Source organism: Alligator sinensis, unplaced genomic scaffold, assembly GCF_000455745.1.
Source record: "Alligator sinensis unplaced genomic scaffold, ASM45574v1 scaffold156_1, whole genome shotgun sequence".
Lineage (NCBI taxonomy): Eukaryota > Metazoa > Chordata > Crocodylia > Alligatoridae > Alligator > Alligator sinensis.
The window spans coordinates 945,891-963,523 of record NW_005841844.1 but is presented as its reverse complement, the minus strand read 5'-3'; the positions used below and the strand labels follow the sequence as shown (position 1 = coordinate 963,523).

At 44.1% G+C, this 17,633-nt stretch overlaps 1 protein-coding gene across 1 annotated transcript in view; it reads left to right on the top strand.

Annotated features, from left to right (window-relative positions):
- The window catches only part of PSD2 (pleckstrin and Sec7 domain containing 2), a 148,942-nt gene that overhangs the window by 82,901 nt on the left and 48,408 nt on the right, over positions 1 to 17,633 (top strand). Inside the window, exons 7-8 of the mRNA XM_014520806.2 lie at positions 12,810 to 12,899; positions 15,820 to 15,863. Of these exons, the coding sequence (XP_014376292.2) occupies positions 12,810 to 12,899; positions 15,820 to 15,863 (134 nt within the window). The remainder of the gene's footprint in view (positions 1 to 12,809; positions 12,900 to 15,819; positions 15,864 to 17,633) is intronic.

Sequence of the window (17,633 nt, the reverse complement as noted above, 5' to 3'; positions counted from 1 at the left end):
CCCTACACTACACCCCTTTCTACTTGGGCGTTCTTGTCAGTGCTTGATACAGATGCCAGGCTGGGCCAGGTGTGTGGCCTCATCACTTGGGCAGGAAGAATCAGTGATGGAAAGGAGCTGCATTTTCTGGAGTCAGCCTGTCTCGGCTGAGCCCTCCGGATTTTGCTGGAGGTCCACTGTCAGTGGAGTTTGGCCTGTGTAAAAAAAACAAATAAACTAATATAACTCAAATGGCTGTGTCCATGCCTGCCTTTCAGCCTTCCCTTGGCCCAGCAGGATATCTCAATCACCTCTCCTCAGGCAGCCCAGCTCTTCAGGTCTTGCCCTTTATCTGGGCTAAATTAGAGTGGGCCAATTCTTCTCGAGGCAAACCCCTTTGGATAATGTGGGACCAGGGGTGTCACAAACAGTAGCCCCAAAAGGTACGTGACCTTCTACAGTCGAGCGTCAGTCAGGATTCTGTCCAGAGAGCTGGAGTGGTCCTAGTCCTCAGCTCCCAGTCTTCTGTCTCCATGGAGGAATGCTGCACTTGGTCTGGCCTGCATCAGTGTTCCCCTTCTCCTGGGGTTGGCACAGCCTTTCATAAGAAGTTCCAAGTTGATATGAGACAACCCTGTCTCTGGGTTGTCCACACATGCTCCACTGTTGCTGACAGGTGCTGGGAGCTCCAGATGAGCTCATTATCCCCTGTACCTGTCACTTCCTGACCCTAGGGAACACTTCCCATGCCTGCCGCCTGCCTTCTTCTCTGGCTGCAGCCCATGCCCCCATGGGGGTGGAGCTCTGACCCTCCCCCCAGCCTAGGAGTGGGGCCTGACAGGTGGCTGCTGTGTGCTGACTGCCTGCTTGGCTGCACAGTGGAGCATGCCTTTGGCACAGAAGCTCACTGTTTCTCTGCAAGCCTGACCGAGGATCTGCCACCTGAGAAGCCTGCTGACGGCCATCATCCCAATGTGTATGGGGCTCAGCCTGGCCCCTGCTACAGTCATGTATATTAAGTCCCCAGAGATTTAAAAATAGCTGTGGGAAGCTTTATCTAAACCTAATTCAACAAGGTTTAGATAAAGCACCATTTTTAAATGCATGGGGCATTATACACATGACACAGCTGGAGCATTCTAACTAGAACTTGGAGACTTGATTAATCAATTAACTTGATTAATCTAATTAGAATGCAAAGCAGCATGTAGATAGGCAGCCATTAGTTCCACAGTAAACCTTGTGCACCCATAAGTGTGCCCCTATTAGACTGGAGTAAACTAATTAACTCCACAGAATTACATGTGTAGATGTTGCCCTGGCTGGCTAGGACACAAGGTTGCTTAAGTATGGGGGCTGCCTGCCAGCTAGTCCCACACTGAAGCACCCTCGTGTCCCAGCCAGCTCCTCCGCAACACATTGACCCAGGGTGGGAGAGCAATCCCAAGCTAGCAGGCTGACCCCTGGAGCCCCATCAGCTCCAACCAAGCTCAGTGTGCTGCGGTCTCAGGTATACACACACCCAGAAGCAATAAGCTCTGGATCAATAAGCTCTGGTGTTGATTGTTTCACATTAATTGCATGTGTAGATGCATCCCTGGAAACTGTTTTGAACCCAGTGTCACAGCAAAGGGACCTTCAAAAACAAAGTGTAAGTAGAATGGGCTCAGGCTGCTCCCCTAATGGAAGATGGTTTGAGAACAGCAACTGACTATTGCAGGAGATAATATACCAAGTGATAAAGGATTCCCAGAGCTATACATGAAGGAGTTATTCCTAACTGATAATTAATATGGTCTAGGGGTTCTAATAGGAGAGAACACTTTTGTAATGGATATAATTGCAGCCGGACTATGTATGAAAGGGAAAATGTAACTAAGAGTAGGAGAATCATATCTGAAAGCAGAGAACCCTGAGAAAATGCCTGGGACTGTGATCTCAATGAATATGCTGCCTTTCACTCTGGGGGGATAATTGGAATCCTGCTGCTTGGATCTGTTGTTGTATCAGGTTCCTGAAATTGTTAATTTGACCCCAGAATGGTTCTCTCCACTTATCACCATTACTCTGATTCCCAGTCCTGTATGCCAAATGTGCATAATGTGAAATCAGGCCTGTATTCCTGCTCGTGGAAGTGCTAACTTCATCAGTCTCAGATCTCCCAGTTTTCTTTTTCTTCTCCTCTCCTAGAGGTGGTGATTTCCAACCAGGGAAGAAGTAGAAATTAAACCATTAGACCAAGGGGGTCCCTATATCCTACATGGATCACAGGGATATCCTACAAATACCTTTTTATACACACAGCTGTTAATTGCCTTCCTGTGCTCCTGACACCTCCTCATTTTGAGTACTCCTCTGCCTGCCACTGACCTTGCTTCTCTTCCACTACAAGTTATTTCAGCACAGAGACAATTGGTACATTTTGGCACAAACCTGTTGTACAGAAATTCACCCCGCTTGTTTGTGTGAGTCTGTAGACAGCATCTATTAGGTCTGTCCACTCCCCAGCCCTAGCCCCAGCTTAAAGTGTGCCCTGAACTATCTATCCTTCAAGCTACATCTTTGAGCTTGTGAGTAGCAGGATGGCAACTTGGGTAACAGTCCCCAGGAATGGAGCGAATGAGAAGGCAAACAGAGAAAAGGTGAGCTGAGCTGGGGGCAAAACCAGGAAGTGATATACAGAAGAGGAAATAAAGGAATAGCAGAGGTAGAATAAGATGGGGAAAAGCAAAACAAGCATAAAAAATAAAAATACAATGGAATAAGGATAAACTTTACATAGTGGAAGAGAGAATTCAATCAGAGGAAGGAAACTGACTTGGGGAAGATGGTTTGGGATTTGTGCCCTGTTTGCTTTCAGCATCATCCTGCATTTCCCTGTCACCATGTTGGCATTAATGGAACATCTTATCCTGGTCATGACAACAGAGATGATTTGGAGTCCATTACTTTTAGAATTCTAACATCATGTTTACTAGGGATACATGCCCCTGGCCCCACAGTGATTGCACAGAGCTGCACAGAGAACATAGGCATGACCCAGCTCCTCCTTCCACATTAGTGGCAGGGTACACCAGGAAAGTTGGAGGGGGGTTGTACTTAAGTACAACGCCCCTTAGAGGAAAGGTGCAGACCCTTACTGCCCCCACTTCAGGTTTGTGCATCACTCTTCAAATTTTAATTCCTCTTAAAAAAGCTTTTTGAAACCAAAGCACCTGCACTGCACAGTTCTGGGAAACCATTCCTCATGGTGTTGAATCCATGTGATAAGCTGAGATGCCCCTCCCTGAAGAGCTTGTTACTGGAGGGCACTGGGCTTCAGAGGAGACAGATGGTTCTTGTGAGGTTCTTGTGTCAGATAACATGACAACCCACTTTTTCAGGAGACAGCAGGGCTCACTTCGAGTGCAATCAGGCTACACTCTGACCATTAGGCACAGACTTAGAATGATACTTCCTCTTGTGTTGTTGATACCTGGCAGTCACTGCCATCATCACTGCCAACCCTACAATAACCCCATGCCCTGTAAGGAGCAGAACTGAAAATCCTCCTCACCAGTATCAGAGTTGCATTCCCTCACTGCCATTGGACTGGGTGAAGGCATTGCTACTTCAATGACATGCCTAGTGAAAAAGGAGCCAGCTGCTATGGGCACAGTTCTGTAGTACATGCTGCTTTTTCCTTTAAGGACAGTCTTGTCACTGAATTATTTTCATTTTCCTTTAAAAGTATTTACTACTACATTTTTAGTAATAGATCAGATATGACTGAGGCTCTGAGAAAGGCACCTCCTTCTTCCTGTCTTGGACCAACTCCATTCATGCTTTGAGGGTAAATTACCTTCTCCTCCTCTTGCAGGGAGAGCTAGCAAATAAGGTGCTAAAGAGAGAGAGATCAGGTCCACAAAAGACTAGAGATAGCCAGAAGCAGCAGTGGTTAAACAGCTTTTCAGATGCAATTTTAGACAAGCATACATTTGAGACAGATATGCATGGAGTGAGTTAGGTTATTAGGGATAGAAGTAAACTGTACAGCAGAGGCCTGGAGAAGGGCCTGAGAAGGGCATTAATGTAACTACAGGACTGAAAAGAACAATTAAATGGACTGCAAGATAGGATAATGTTTAAATAGGGGTACAGGGAAGGAATTACAGAGTAGTGAAGGTGTAAACAGCATGTATATCTCACTGAGGCAGGCTTCCTATGAGCTAGAGTACAAATAATGGTTTTTTAACTTTGCATTGAAAGGCTACTGTAAGTAGAGCCCTGTGATTTCCCAAAGCTCAAGTAACCCACTGACAATGAGTAACCCAGTGACAGATGAATCTCAGATTCTCAGAAGTAGTCTGTGTGTCATACAGCTTTGACAACATTATGTTACATACTAGACAGTAGATTTCCAAGTGACTGTCAGCACAATAATTATGCGTGGAATAAGGTGATTTGTGCCCTTGAATATAGGTTTGGCACAGGACTGTGGAAAAAAATTACATATCATGAATCTTCGGAATAAAATTATCGGAGCTGATTGAAATTTTATCATCAAAGGTATTTTTTAAAATGTCAAATTGTTCATTCTTTGAAGAAACAAAATTCCAAAACCTGCCGAGAAAGATGGAGGTTTCTCAAAGAGTACTAATTTTTTCCCTTTGTTTTTAATTGGGAAACTGGATAACATCCAAGGTAAATTTCAAGACATTTGAAAAGAAAGTTTTTTTAAATATCCAGGAAAATGTGTGTTTGTTTCCTGGATTGAGGCAGAAAAGGGTCTCTTCACTGTGAAAGTTCTTTTCTTTATTCTTCTGCATGTGTAACATTAATTTCTTCTTCTCCTTCTTTTCCTCCTTTTTTTTTCCTTTCTTCTGCTCCTGGACCCTCTTTCTGCTCTTTAATCCTTTACCAGGTGGTAAGTGCAGTCATTGTAGTGCTTTGCTTTGAAACAATGGCATTTGATTTATTTTCTTCTGTGCAAAAAAGGCATTTTGTTTGTGTGTGTACCTAAATAATTGTGCAGTAAAACAATGTACTTTATAAAGTATCCAAATGACACATTTCTGAGGGCACTTTTCCCCTGGTGAGCTCAGAAAGAGAGTTCTGTTCCTAACGAATGAAATCAGTGGCAAAACTTGTGTGGATTTCATAGGAACAGGATTTCCTCAACTGTAATGTTCTTGATTGAACATGAGTATTGGCATTCATATTAATGATACTCAGAGCACCTGCCCTGACACCACATTACAGCAGCTCCTGAAATATGCTAAGTGTTTCCTCCAGCCTATGTTCTTTCCAGTGGGTTTCCATGAATCAAGAAATCATCTTCTAACTAAAGGTCACTTACCAGAAAATTCTGCAGGGGGAAGTGATCTTTATAAATACAATATCTGTAAATTATCTGCCCTATCATTTTTTAAATTTTAAAACAGATTACATGAGAGGTGGAATGGATGAGTAGGGCACATTTAAATGGCTCAGTCTACTCATTCCTAATTGTTTTATTGTAGATGCTGTCATAACATCCCCAATTAAGTTATTTTAATGTCACGTATACCTGCATTTCAGCCTATTACTACACATACCGAAGCTGTGAAAAATATAATGAGAGACTGCTTGTTCAGAAGGTATTAATGTCAATTGGTTACTGGCAAAGACATGAATCTGGAATTGGCTAGTCTCTTAAAACCCTTAATTCTGATATAACATAAGTCAAGACTTAAAAAATCATGAGATTGACTTAAAACAGTGAGCTATACACAGGCATAGAAGAATCTTTTCACCACAGTTGCACTGGAAAACTGAAGATGGAAAAACTTGAACAATGGTTCAAAAACAAATAACGGTACAAGTAAAAATGCTCCAGCATACATCTCTTGATTTTTAAGCCAGTCTTGTGATTTTGAGGGCCTGATTGATGAATTTTTGCCTGCCAAAGGTTACCAATATTGTAACCCTTGAGACTGGATTATATGTAACTTTATATCAGGGTGGGCAATTATTTCGTTCAGGGGCCAGTTCAGTTTTGGTAAGCTATCTAGGGCTGTACACATCAAATATTTCAGAAGATATCATTTAAACAAACTATAAATAAACAAATCATATGCTTAAAATCAAACATATATTATATCATATTTTAATTTTAAAAAATGTTTGTCCTGATTTATATTTTTTTGAGTAGTGAATATAGAGGCAATTGCATAATAGGGGATGCATGCACCAGAGCTTGCCTGAGTGGTGCAGTGCAGGTGAGGTCCGCCCCACCCCGCATCCAGCCCATGGCTTCCCCCAGGGCGATCTGCATGGGGCTGAGCCCCAGTTGTTCCTACTCGAAGTAACCCACACTGCACTTCTGCCCACACCCACCCTGCGCCCACTGATGGCCCCAGCCCCAGCCAGTGTGCATTGCTCCTGCTGCAGCCACCCAGGTACCGCTCAGCTCCTCCTCCTACCACTGCCATGTGGGACTCCAGCTTCAGTGCCTTCTACCCTCTCAGCCACCCTCAGGTAGCTGATCATTGCACCAGACAGGTGGAGTGGGTGGAAGATGCCTGGAGTTGGAGCACCATACACTGGGACAAGAGCTGCTCAGCTGCAGCTTCCCCTCTGCCTGGAGCAGTGCAGCAGAAGCTGGAGGAGGAGCAGGAGGAGCCACTGGAGGCAGGGGGAGCTGTGAAGAACCCGGGCGGCTGCAGCAGCAGCAGCTGGAGCAGCTCTGCTGGGAAGCTGTGTGCGCTGGCTGGGGCTGATGCTAGGGCAGTGCCATCAGTAGATGCAGGCAGGAGCATGGCACAGGCTGCCCCAGGCAGGAGTGAGCAGGACACAGCTCCGTGCGGAGCACCACAGGGGCAGCCATGGGCCAGTTACAATCAGGTGGTGGGCTGGATCTGGCCTGCAAGCCATATTTTGCCCGCCCCTGCTTTACATGGGCCTAGTCTTCCTTAGTCTGGCTTGCCTGAGGCCCACAAAAACAGGTTCTATGCCTGGTTTGCTTTGTTTCTCAGATCTAGATTGGGAATCCTTTGGGTTAGGACTGAGCTTTCCTTATCCTGTAGTGTACAGCACAGTGTCCAGCAAAGGCACATACTGAATAATAAACCAATTAGCTTTTTTCAATAAATGTAAATGTTCACACAAAATGTATGGTAATTTTCATGTGCAGTCACCATGTCTATCTATGTAAATTGGGCAATTTACTGTGCATATTTCCCTATTTAGTTATTTGTGCTCACAGTTGTGTGACTCAGGAATCTGTCATATTTCAGCCTATTGGTGTCCTTTAGGTTTTTCATAGATCAATGGATAGAGAGATAGATATAATTAGGCAGGTCTATATGTGCCCCCTATGGTGCAATTGTTACTGTGGCATTTCGTACTTGCTTTAGGAAGTATAAATGACAGCGTAGTAACAGCCGTTACTCCTCCGTCCTGGTGGGACACGGTTATTTTTAGCAGTTACGTCACTGTAGCGATGCGTTATAACAAGGTAGCTCATTACTATGGCAATGTAGTGCAGGTGTCACGGTTTGTACCTGCTGACACTACGTCACCATAGCAATGAGCTACATTGCTGTAGTGCATCATTACGGTGATGTAGCATCATTACGGTGATGTAGCATCTCGTGTAGATGTGCCCACTGTGGAGTAACTCCATTGAACTCAGCAGTGTCACATTGGTATAAAACAAGTAGAGAAGATGCCAAGTTTCAGACTCTTTGTTCATTTCAAGCTTTGTGGCTAAATCTCAGCTGGTCCTTAGGCTGCACCTTGTCTCTAGCATAAAGCTCATGTGAAGGGTTCATACTCATAAATTCTCCAAGTACCGTAACCCCCCCTCCATCAGCACAGCCACTCAGTCACAGCTAACTATAGCCTTCAGGTTGAAATAACATCTATGGACTCCACTTTCCCTGCACTTTTCCATAGGTCCACTGGGCAAGCATCTACCCATGCCTGTCCCCTTCAACTACACATGTGGTGGCACAGAAATTCCTGCAAGCCTTATGGTGCTAGGGGCCTTCTATGGGCCTGTATTTCCAGAATTGTTCCATACCTCCTCCTTAGTAGCATTAATTCTGGTGAAGACTCCGCTGATTTCCCATGGAGGGACCATTTCCCTATAATCCGTCACAGTAAAGACTCATGCATATATTTAGTCTATAGTTAGTTAGTTAGTTAGTATGATTACCCTGCTTAGTTTCCCCAGTCTCATTCATCATCTTCTTCCATTTTGCATTCTAGAAGGCCAAGGGGACAACACTGGCTTCTAGCCATGAGTTCTGTTGCAGATGAGATGGTGGTTGCTTATGCATGTTTAAAAAACAAAACAAAAGACACAGCACTTTAAACTTGGTGCACTACCACGTCAAACCCAGTGCATGCCCGGAAGAGGCGTTGCATTAGTTAGACCAGGCCCACCCAATGTCTGTATAGATCAGGCGCTTTTGTGGAGCCTTTTTGGCTCTTTTATCTAATAGCTGATTGAATCAATTTTAGATAAAAGTGCCAAAAAGCCATGCTGAAGTGCCTGATCTATACAGACACTGCAGAACCAGGTCGAACTAAGGTGCTGCTTCTTCCAAGAAAGTGCATTTTTGGTTTTATTTTTCACATCTGTAAGTAACCTATAATGCCCAGTGCACTGGGCCCTGGGCTGGCAGGCAAGTGATGTGAGATCTATTCCCCACTCTTCTGTCGGTTTCCCAACAAGCTAGGTCTCTTCTAAGTATTTGGGTTTCTTCATCTATAAAATGGGATGGCAAAATGACCCACTGCTGCTTTCCAAATTACAGAGGCAAAAGACCATACAGGCCAGATGTTTGGCTGAAGTAAATTGGTGTTGCTCCACTGATTGCCTGGAGCATTTTGGGAAAAGCCAAGGAAGCCATGTTGTTCCATCACATCTTCTGATTGAGTTTCAACACTCAGGCAAGCCCGCCAGGTCCACAGAAACTGCAGCTGTTGCAAGGAACAGAAGATGACACATTATAGGTGCTACAGTGCCAGAAGGGGCAGAAGACCCCAGAGTACCACATGGCTGAGAGGTCAGGGTACAACTTCTGTAGTGTGCATTGCCAGACACCTGCCTCATGTACTTTTGTGATAGTCTTGCCAGGCAGAGCTTCATAAAAACCACAAGAATTTTCTCCCCTGGAGCTCCCTGAACCCAAGCAGCATCTAGGAGTGCTAAGAAATCAAACTATGTGAAATAAGAAGCCTCTCAAGGTGAACCCACCTTGAGAAAAGATTTCAATCTACAGGAAATATAGTAAGACCCTGCCTTTTCCAGATGATGTGTTGGTTAGTTTTAGACCTCCTCACTTTAAAACTTGTCTGCCATAAGACCAAACACAGATAAGAATAGAGGGGGAGCAGGAGCAGGAGCAGCTTTATATTCAGCTCCTAGCTATGTCTCAATTGCCTCATTTTTCTTCTGAGCAAAGAACTTTCCAAATTGGGGCCACAATACACCTTTGCTGATCTACCAGTGGATCAGTTCTTTTGCTTATTTCTTGTTCTTGTGTTGAGCCACCTAATGATGAATACGACCCAATCTCCTTAGCAAGAGGTTATACAGCAGGCCCATAGCTAGGGACCTACTCAAATCATGATCGTGCAGATTGTGCAGAAATCGTGAAATTGGGCAACCTCCACAAAATCCATGGGGAAACCCCTCCCCAAACTTACTAAAAATAAAATGCTGGCTCCTCAGTGGGAGCCAGCAGTCCGCCCAGCCGTGCAGCCTGGCACGAAGCAGGCTGCCAGCATGAAGGTGAGCAGGAAACATGGCTGCCACCCCTACCCCTTGCTGCTGATTGCTGAGAGGGATGCCAGTCATGCAGTCCTGCTCCCCTACACCACTTAGCAGCAGGGGGCTGGGCTGCATGACAGACAGCCTTCTAGGCCAATCAGCAGTGGGGGACAGGGCCACTGGGACCCTTTGCCCAATCAGAGATGGGGGGCACCACAATAAGCGTGTGAAAATGGTGACTGGGCCCGTGATCTGCCCACAAAATCATGTGTCCACCTACTCGAGTTGGGCAGACCCTTACACATGGCCCACATTACCTAGGGAAGGAAGGAGCAACTGATGATACTTGATCTCATTTTGGTCATGGCATCTTAGGCTGATCAGCTGTTTGTAGAAGGGCACATAATTATCCAAGCTGTCCCAAGAAACAAGCTTGGGACTTATTCTACTTACACCAGAATGAATAGCACTCCACTGAATATGAGAGAGGAGATTCAGACATGATCTAGCTAACTAGCTATTACAACATATATTGGGTTCATAGCTATGCTGTGTATAGAACTGAATAGTCCACTTCAAGTGATTATTCACTCTCCTCTTCAGGTCCACGAACATGTAGGATTGGGTGAAATTTCCTTTCTCCTAGTTATGATCCACACTTGGCTGTGGTACAGGCCTCCAGTATTCTCTTCCTCTCATTGACCCATGTTTGTTGGTGCATATAAACCTATACTTATGGCTAGATAGTTACTCAGGAATATCTGTTTCTCTAAACTGTGTAAGCAATCACTTACACGGAGGACCCAATTCAGGAAGGTAGTTTCATTTATTTCATTATACACATGAAGCAGGATTAGGAACCCAGAGAGACAGACCAAATTCAGACCTGCCATAAGCAAGCACAGCTTTCACTGAAGCCTGCTGACACCTGGACTGAATCTGGCCCATTATAGTGGAGGAGTTCAAACAGCCAGTCCTTGTCAATTAATGTTGCCAGGAGCCTGCCTTAGGTTCCTACAGAGCATTTTTTGTTGTGAAAATGGGAATAGATGTATGATTTCATCCTCTTCAGTAGCTCGAGAAATGACTGCTTTCCTCAGTGCTGCTACAGGCTTCGTCTTGGCTAAAAAATGTTCGTTGTACAAGAGGAAGCGCAAAGAACCGTAGCATGAATACCCTTAGCTGACTCAGCAAGCCTACTGCCTATACTCCTGTCCTCCCTGTGCGAGGGTATTCAATATTTCAGGGCCACCAGTAACATTGCCCTCTCCTGGAAGTTCATCAGTATTATGCCCCTGTCTCTCTCTCCCTCTCTCTCTCTTTCTGTTTCCTCTTTGTTTCCATACCTCCATCCACACATTTGTTCCAGTGGCTGTTTCTAACCCACTAACTCACCTCCAAGCACACGTGTGTGCCTCCCACTGCCCTCTGCTCAACAGAAACAGCACTGCTTAACTTTTGTTATCTCCTGTACTATTAGAAGTCCATTAGAACAAGCAAGCAGAGGACTGGAGCCATGAGTGTTAAAATATGAGTGTCTAAATTTAAGCTCCTAAATAAGAACTCGGTTTTTCAGTATTACTTTAAATGTGAGAAGCTGCTGCTGCTGGGCTCTAAGCTTTCTGGGAATCAAGTCTCTTTTATTTGAGTTTTATGTACTTAGGAGCCTAATTTTAGGTACCCATGATTGACAACACAGGCACATGCTTTGGAAAAAGAGGATGTAAGATGCATTCCCATGACTGCTATGGGAGTCTGTATGGTTGTAGTGTTCAGCACAATGATGACAGCAATGTCCTAGGAGACTGCAGATTTGTTACAGTACTTTACTTCTCTCTTCTGTGATCTCCTTGGGGTACCAACTAATCCAAAACCTAGTATTGATAGTATGCATAATTAGGAATATCAGACAGAGTCATTCAAATGTGGCACCAACAACCAGAGGAGCTAAAAGAGAAATATGTCCTCAATTCAGCTGCAGTTAATGAGACAGCAAGGGGCAAAACTAGACATGTTAATCCCAAAGCCTGCCCACATGGTACTACCTAATGCTGTGGACAAAAGGGGCTCAGAGCTGGAAGTAGTGACAGCTGTGGAGCTTTGAATGCCATGCACAGAGATGAATACCTCCAGGGAGTCAACAAGTTCCCAGTTAGCTTCCTAATTTGCTATTGTTTTATGAGCTTGCATTACATTCAAGTGCTTAATTCAAAAACAAGTGCCTGGGGGCTGCTCCCTGGGTTTGATTGCATTGGGAGACCATTTTTTGATGACATATTTGTTTGTTCTTAGAGATTTTTCTCTTTGGCCAACATTGACTTAAATCCAGTGACTCATCTTTCTACATTGATTTACCTAGTCCTTCCGAAGGGGGACACACAGATTTCACCCAGCCAGTCATCATCCTTGTCATTGCTTCTGAACAATAAGCTTTGTGTTTTTTCATTTTCCAGATGGAATACATTGCTGAAAAACAGCACAGGCTAACCACAGCAGACAGCACTACTAGTCTATGTAGGAGCCTCAGTCACTGGGGCTAACCTGCCTGAATCTTTCAACAAAGCCTGTTGTATTCCACATTGCTAGATCTAAATAACAGAAGATCTTACATAGCCACAACCTTTGCATTGTCTAACAATTCTCACCAGAAATGCTGCAAGTTCTTAGTGCCACCAGAGGATGAAAACAATAGTCTAGATTTCTCATTGCCCTGCCCCTTACTCATTTCCATCAGGGCCAAAAGATGAGTGCTACTCAACACATTGGGATGATGGGCCTTAATGCCCACTTTCCTTTGCAAAAATTACCTCTCATTCAATAGGCTTTGGGCTCAGCCCTTTATAATGAAAGAAGCTATTTGAGATACTGCATCAAAGTTCAGATTTCAAATACCAGGGACCAGAGTAGTGAGCCCAGCAAGAGTATTTAAATATAATGGAAGAAACACAGCATTCCTGAGCATTAAGCTTTGGGCCATTGGGTCAGACCCAGCTCCCTTCAAATAAATCTCTCAAATCTGTTCTTTAAAAATTGTTTGATTAAACTAAAAACTGTCTAGGATTTAATGATCTACTACTGTGTATTACAGAATATTGGAAAGAAGATGTCATGCCAGCAATTTATAGCAAACCTGGATGGCTTAAACAATGGGAAAGACTTTGCAAAGGATTTGCTGAAGGTAATGTGATATAAAGAGAGAGGGATGACGTCTTATGGTAATACCTAAAAGTCCCAACTTAGAGATAGGATCTATTGTACTAGGAGCTGTGCATAGGCAGAGAATGAAGAATTTACACTTTAGGTAACCAAAAGTTCAGATGGACAACAGAAGCCAGAGAGGAAAGCTCATACAGCAGATCAGTGTCACAGTTGTTCAGGCTCCTAATCAAAATATCCTTGCTACTGAACCACAGAGAAATAACTGCAAGAGCCATTTTAACCAGGCCCTCCATCCAGGTTCCATTTATATGTACCATTTATATGTTTTACTTCAGGATGTTTTCAAATTTTATAGCCCTCACAACTAAAACAACAATGCCTCAAACTGAGCTGAGCACATACCATATTTTCTGTTCCCCAGAAAATGCTGGATTTTTTAAAGAACATTGCCCTGAATCAAAACAGATGGCAGAAATGTGACATTTTCTGCAGAACAAGTAGTTTTGAAAAATTCTATATTGGAAGAAGCAACACATTTTTAGACAACTTGGGACTGTCCAGCTACCCCTTCACTCTCAGTCTGGTAGACCAACTCCTCCAAATCCATACCTCCCTACAGGTACAGCTGACCAGCCGGGGGGAGGTGGGGGGGAGCTGGGGAGCTAGATAGCCCAGCCCTCTCACCTGCTGATGATCTGGCAAGTAGGCATGCCATTTTCTTTCCATAAAATTTTCCACAAAACAGGCACATTCCCAAGGAATATTCTAATGCAATCAAATTAGTAGTATTTTCCATTGGAAAACTATTCCACTAGAAGAACAATTTTATCAGCTCCAGTATCTAAAGCTTGAAACAATTTGGCCTGTTAGAATAAGTCACTGAAGGTCTGTTTCCTGCACAATTTTTATTCATACTAGTTGACTCCTTTCCTGCCTCATAAGCTACCAAAGCATAACTGTCTGTTTTTGTAGTTAGCAGACTTGCATCACCATGCATCCGAGCACAGAACAGTACACCCAAATGAATACAGCCAGCCCGCAAATGCACCATTCCCTGCATACACCTCCATCTTGTTTAAACACAACACATTCAGTTGCAGGGAAAAGAAGGTTGTACATGCTACAATGAACACTTTCTCTGTTTCAGAGAAATTAACCCAACCAACATTGTTATCTGTTGCAAAAATTTAGCAGCCTGAAATGGAGTATTTTTGCACAGAAGTTGCTGGGGAACGAAAGCCAGCTAGCTCTGTGCTTGCAGTTTCAAGTATGATGGCCAGAAGGAACATTTCCAGGTGCCCTCTAGAGGCCACATGTTTTACTAGGTTCAGCTCAAGGATGAGAGCCTGGACTGCCCTGAGATGCTTTCAAGGGTGCTGCAGGGCACTGCACAGTGCTAGCACTGTTAAGTGTATAAACATGATTTACAAGAGAAACCCAGAAATTCCAAATATGAAATCATGACCTGTTGTAGTCTTTCCAAATTCTTTGCAACAGAAGAATTGCTGTGTTATTTTCCTGTAGTCAAAAAACAAATAAAAACTAAGTTCTGGCATTTTCTGAGGATGCCTTTAGTCTAAAAAAGATTGAGAACTGCTGCCTTAATTCCATCTCAGCTTCTGACATGGTGTATGGAAACCTTAGGTATTTAGATCTCTCAGCACCCCAGTAAGGTAGTCAGACCCCACTGTCCCATTTCACACACTGGGAACCTGAATCACAAAGAACTGCCCAACGTCAAACACCAAAAGCAGAATGTAGGTCACCTGCTTCTGGAGCCTAGTTTCAGGTGTTAAACTTCATTGTCCTAAGCCAGTTCTCAAAAAGTGGCATTTTATTTTTTCCTTGTAATCTCAGTGGCCATTTTGAGATGTATACAGAGTAGTTATGCATCCAGGGGTATTCTGTCCCTGGACATGTAGTCCTACACATGTGACAACTATGTTGTCAAGCAGACTGAGCATGCACGGTAGTAGCTGTAGCCTACACATGCCCACTTTGTGGATGGGTAGCAGACTTAGACATTTAAACATGGAGTCAGCCAGGGTGCCTATAGGCATGCTTGTTCACATTCTAATTAGAATGCATCAGAGTAGACTTGATTAATTGAGTCTGCTCCATGTTCTAATTAGAACATTTTGCCTCACCGTCATGTGTATTAAGCCCCCGTGCGTTCAAAATGGCCACAGGAGCACTTTATCTGAACGTCGTCAAATGAGCTTTAGATAAAGTGTCCCAACGGCCATTTTGAAACATGCAGGGTCTTAATATATGTGATGGTCTGGGCTCTGCCATCTTCAGTCTGTGCTAGGGGTTCATCACTTACTATTGGGTCATTTCAAATATCCCTCCCTGCACTTTGCCTTGGGGTGGGAAAGCCACTGACAGCCTTTGAGGAGGCGGGAATTCACCCAGGAGCAGCTCCAAGTCACAGAGCCTATTCAGAGCCTGTAGGCTGTGACTGGAAGGCAGGGCTGACCTACATGGTTTTGCTGTTGAGATCTGCAGCAGAGATCCCTACACCTGCTGTGCATCTAACCCTGCTCAGGACTTCTTCCTTCACCAGACCAAGTCTGCAGCTCTGTCTTTGGCATTTGGGAGAGGCAGGCCAAAGGTCTGTTTAGGCCTTTTGCCCCACCAGGCAAGAGTGGTTAGGACATGCCAGTTTCTATAGCCAACCACACCCTGATTCCTGCTCCCCACCCGAATGGCCAGGTATTCACTTAGAGCATGAATCCAGAGTGACCCTCACTCTCGTGCCTTTCTATTACAATAGTTGGCTGCTCTGATATTTCAAACAGCTGTCCAGGAACAAATCAGTACTTGGGCAGCTCACTGAAAATGTCTTGTGGCACAGAGGTGGTCTACAGCAGGTTTCTACAGAAAGGATTAAGTTCTTGGAGGAGATGCTAAGGGCTAATATTATGTTCTTGTTTCAGACGCTGTATAACTCAATAAAAAATGAGAAGCTGGAGTGGGCAATGTAAGTATCGCTTCTAAGTATTATCTAACTCCAGAGGCACTATCATTTCTCTAATAGCTGTAGACAGCACCAGGATTTAGGAAAGTGCATCATTAACACAGGCTGGCTCTGGAAATGCTCCAACAAGGAAGTTTACCTCTGAAATTAAACCCCGTGCACTTGGCCAGTGGAGGGCATAGGTGGCAGTTCAGGCAATGAACTTGCCCAACTCTGCACAGCAATGCATTTCACCCACTCACAAGCACACACCCTTGCTCGAGCAACTCCAATGGAGAGGTGACTGCCATCCTGAAGGAACAAGGTCTGATTTTTTAGCTACTCGGTAATACAAACATTTCCTTTTCAGCTTTGAAATGTACCTGTCAAATTCCTGGGGCCTTGAACACTGCCCCTTCCCATGGTTGGATTTATTTATGTATCAGAAACCTGCATAAGGCATCCATCAGCATCCAAGTGCCTAGATGATGCTCACTAGGAGTAGATGCCTGTACTGTTGTTTCTGCAGGAGGTCTCATGTAAAGGGGGTGATTACTTGAGTGACTGAGTGATTTGGAACAGCACCCACCATGTGCCACCTACTTTCCAAACACTTTAATATGGGTGGTCTTTGATCAGAGAAGCTCTAAATCTGAGGATTATGTTAGTCACTCAGAATTATATTCTCTTCCATGTGAGCTTGGTTTATATTGCAGTCACACCACAGAAGCTTCTCCATTTGGAAATAAGCTTCAGTCCCCACCAATTGAGGCACCTGGAGTTATTTTCCTGATGTATACCCAGGTAGGAATTGGATGCAGTTTAACTAACTGTGATGATAAATCTCAGAACAGTTAATACCATAATCACACCACCCATCATGACCATGTAGTGTATATGTTAATATAATAATTATTATAATACATTTTACAACACCCATACCCAAGCTCTGCTTCATTTCTCTAATTTAAATTCTATTCCTTTATAAATTAAGCCCACTTGTGGTCTGAGTGTACAAGGCAAGCCTCATTGACTTCTATGGGCCTCAACATGGATACATAATTTGTCTTGTGGGAAACTTCTTGTAGGGGTGGGGCTTTAAAGGTCAGCAAACAACTCTCTATTCTTTTGGGGGACCATCTTCAGACAACAGCTTGTTTACATCTAGTCAAAGGAACATGGCACTGCAAGGGGCTTCCTGGGTTATCGAGTCCAGCCCCCTCCTGTTTCAAGCAACCATGTCATATAATCCAGTTCATAAATTTACTAGGCTCTGGTAACTGTTTGGCCTCTGTCCACTTCCCTTTGCCTTGCCAGCTGCCTCTTGCAGTTATGCACTTGTGGCCAGACTTCCAGAAGGTCTTAGCACATGCAGTTCCTGTTGACTTTGATGTGAGCTGAGTGTATGGAACTACCAGCAGTCAGGCCATAACTTCTGTGCAGTTTGGAGTGAAGTGTGCAGCACCCTCTCTCAGTGAAGATGATCACATTGTCCGGTGATTAACCACTAAATACAAGTTTGGAAGGATATTCTGTGAAGAACCACCAGAGGGTAACTCAGGAAAAATTTGCACAGCTACTAATACTCCTTCAAAACAATGTCCTCTGGCCCATTACAGTGTACAAAGTTGGTTGATTTGGGGAATCTGTGGTATGATGCAATCAAATAATGCAGCTGGAAAATAGGAATGCAAAGAAATGTTGCCTAGTAAGCAAACTCTTATTTGATTTCCCATCTCAGTCAGCAAATGTAGAGGTATATCCCTAATGTGGCAAAAGCCCTCTCCCAACAAT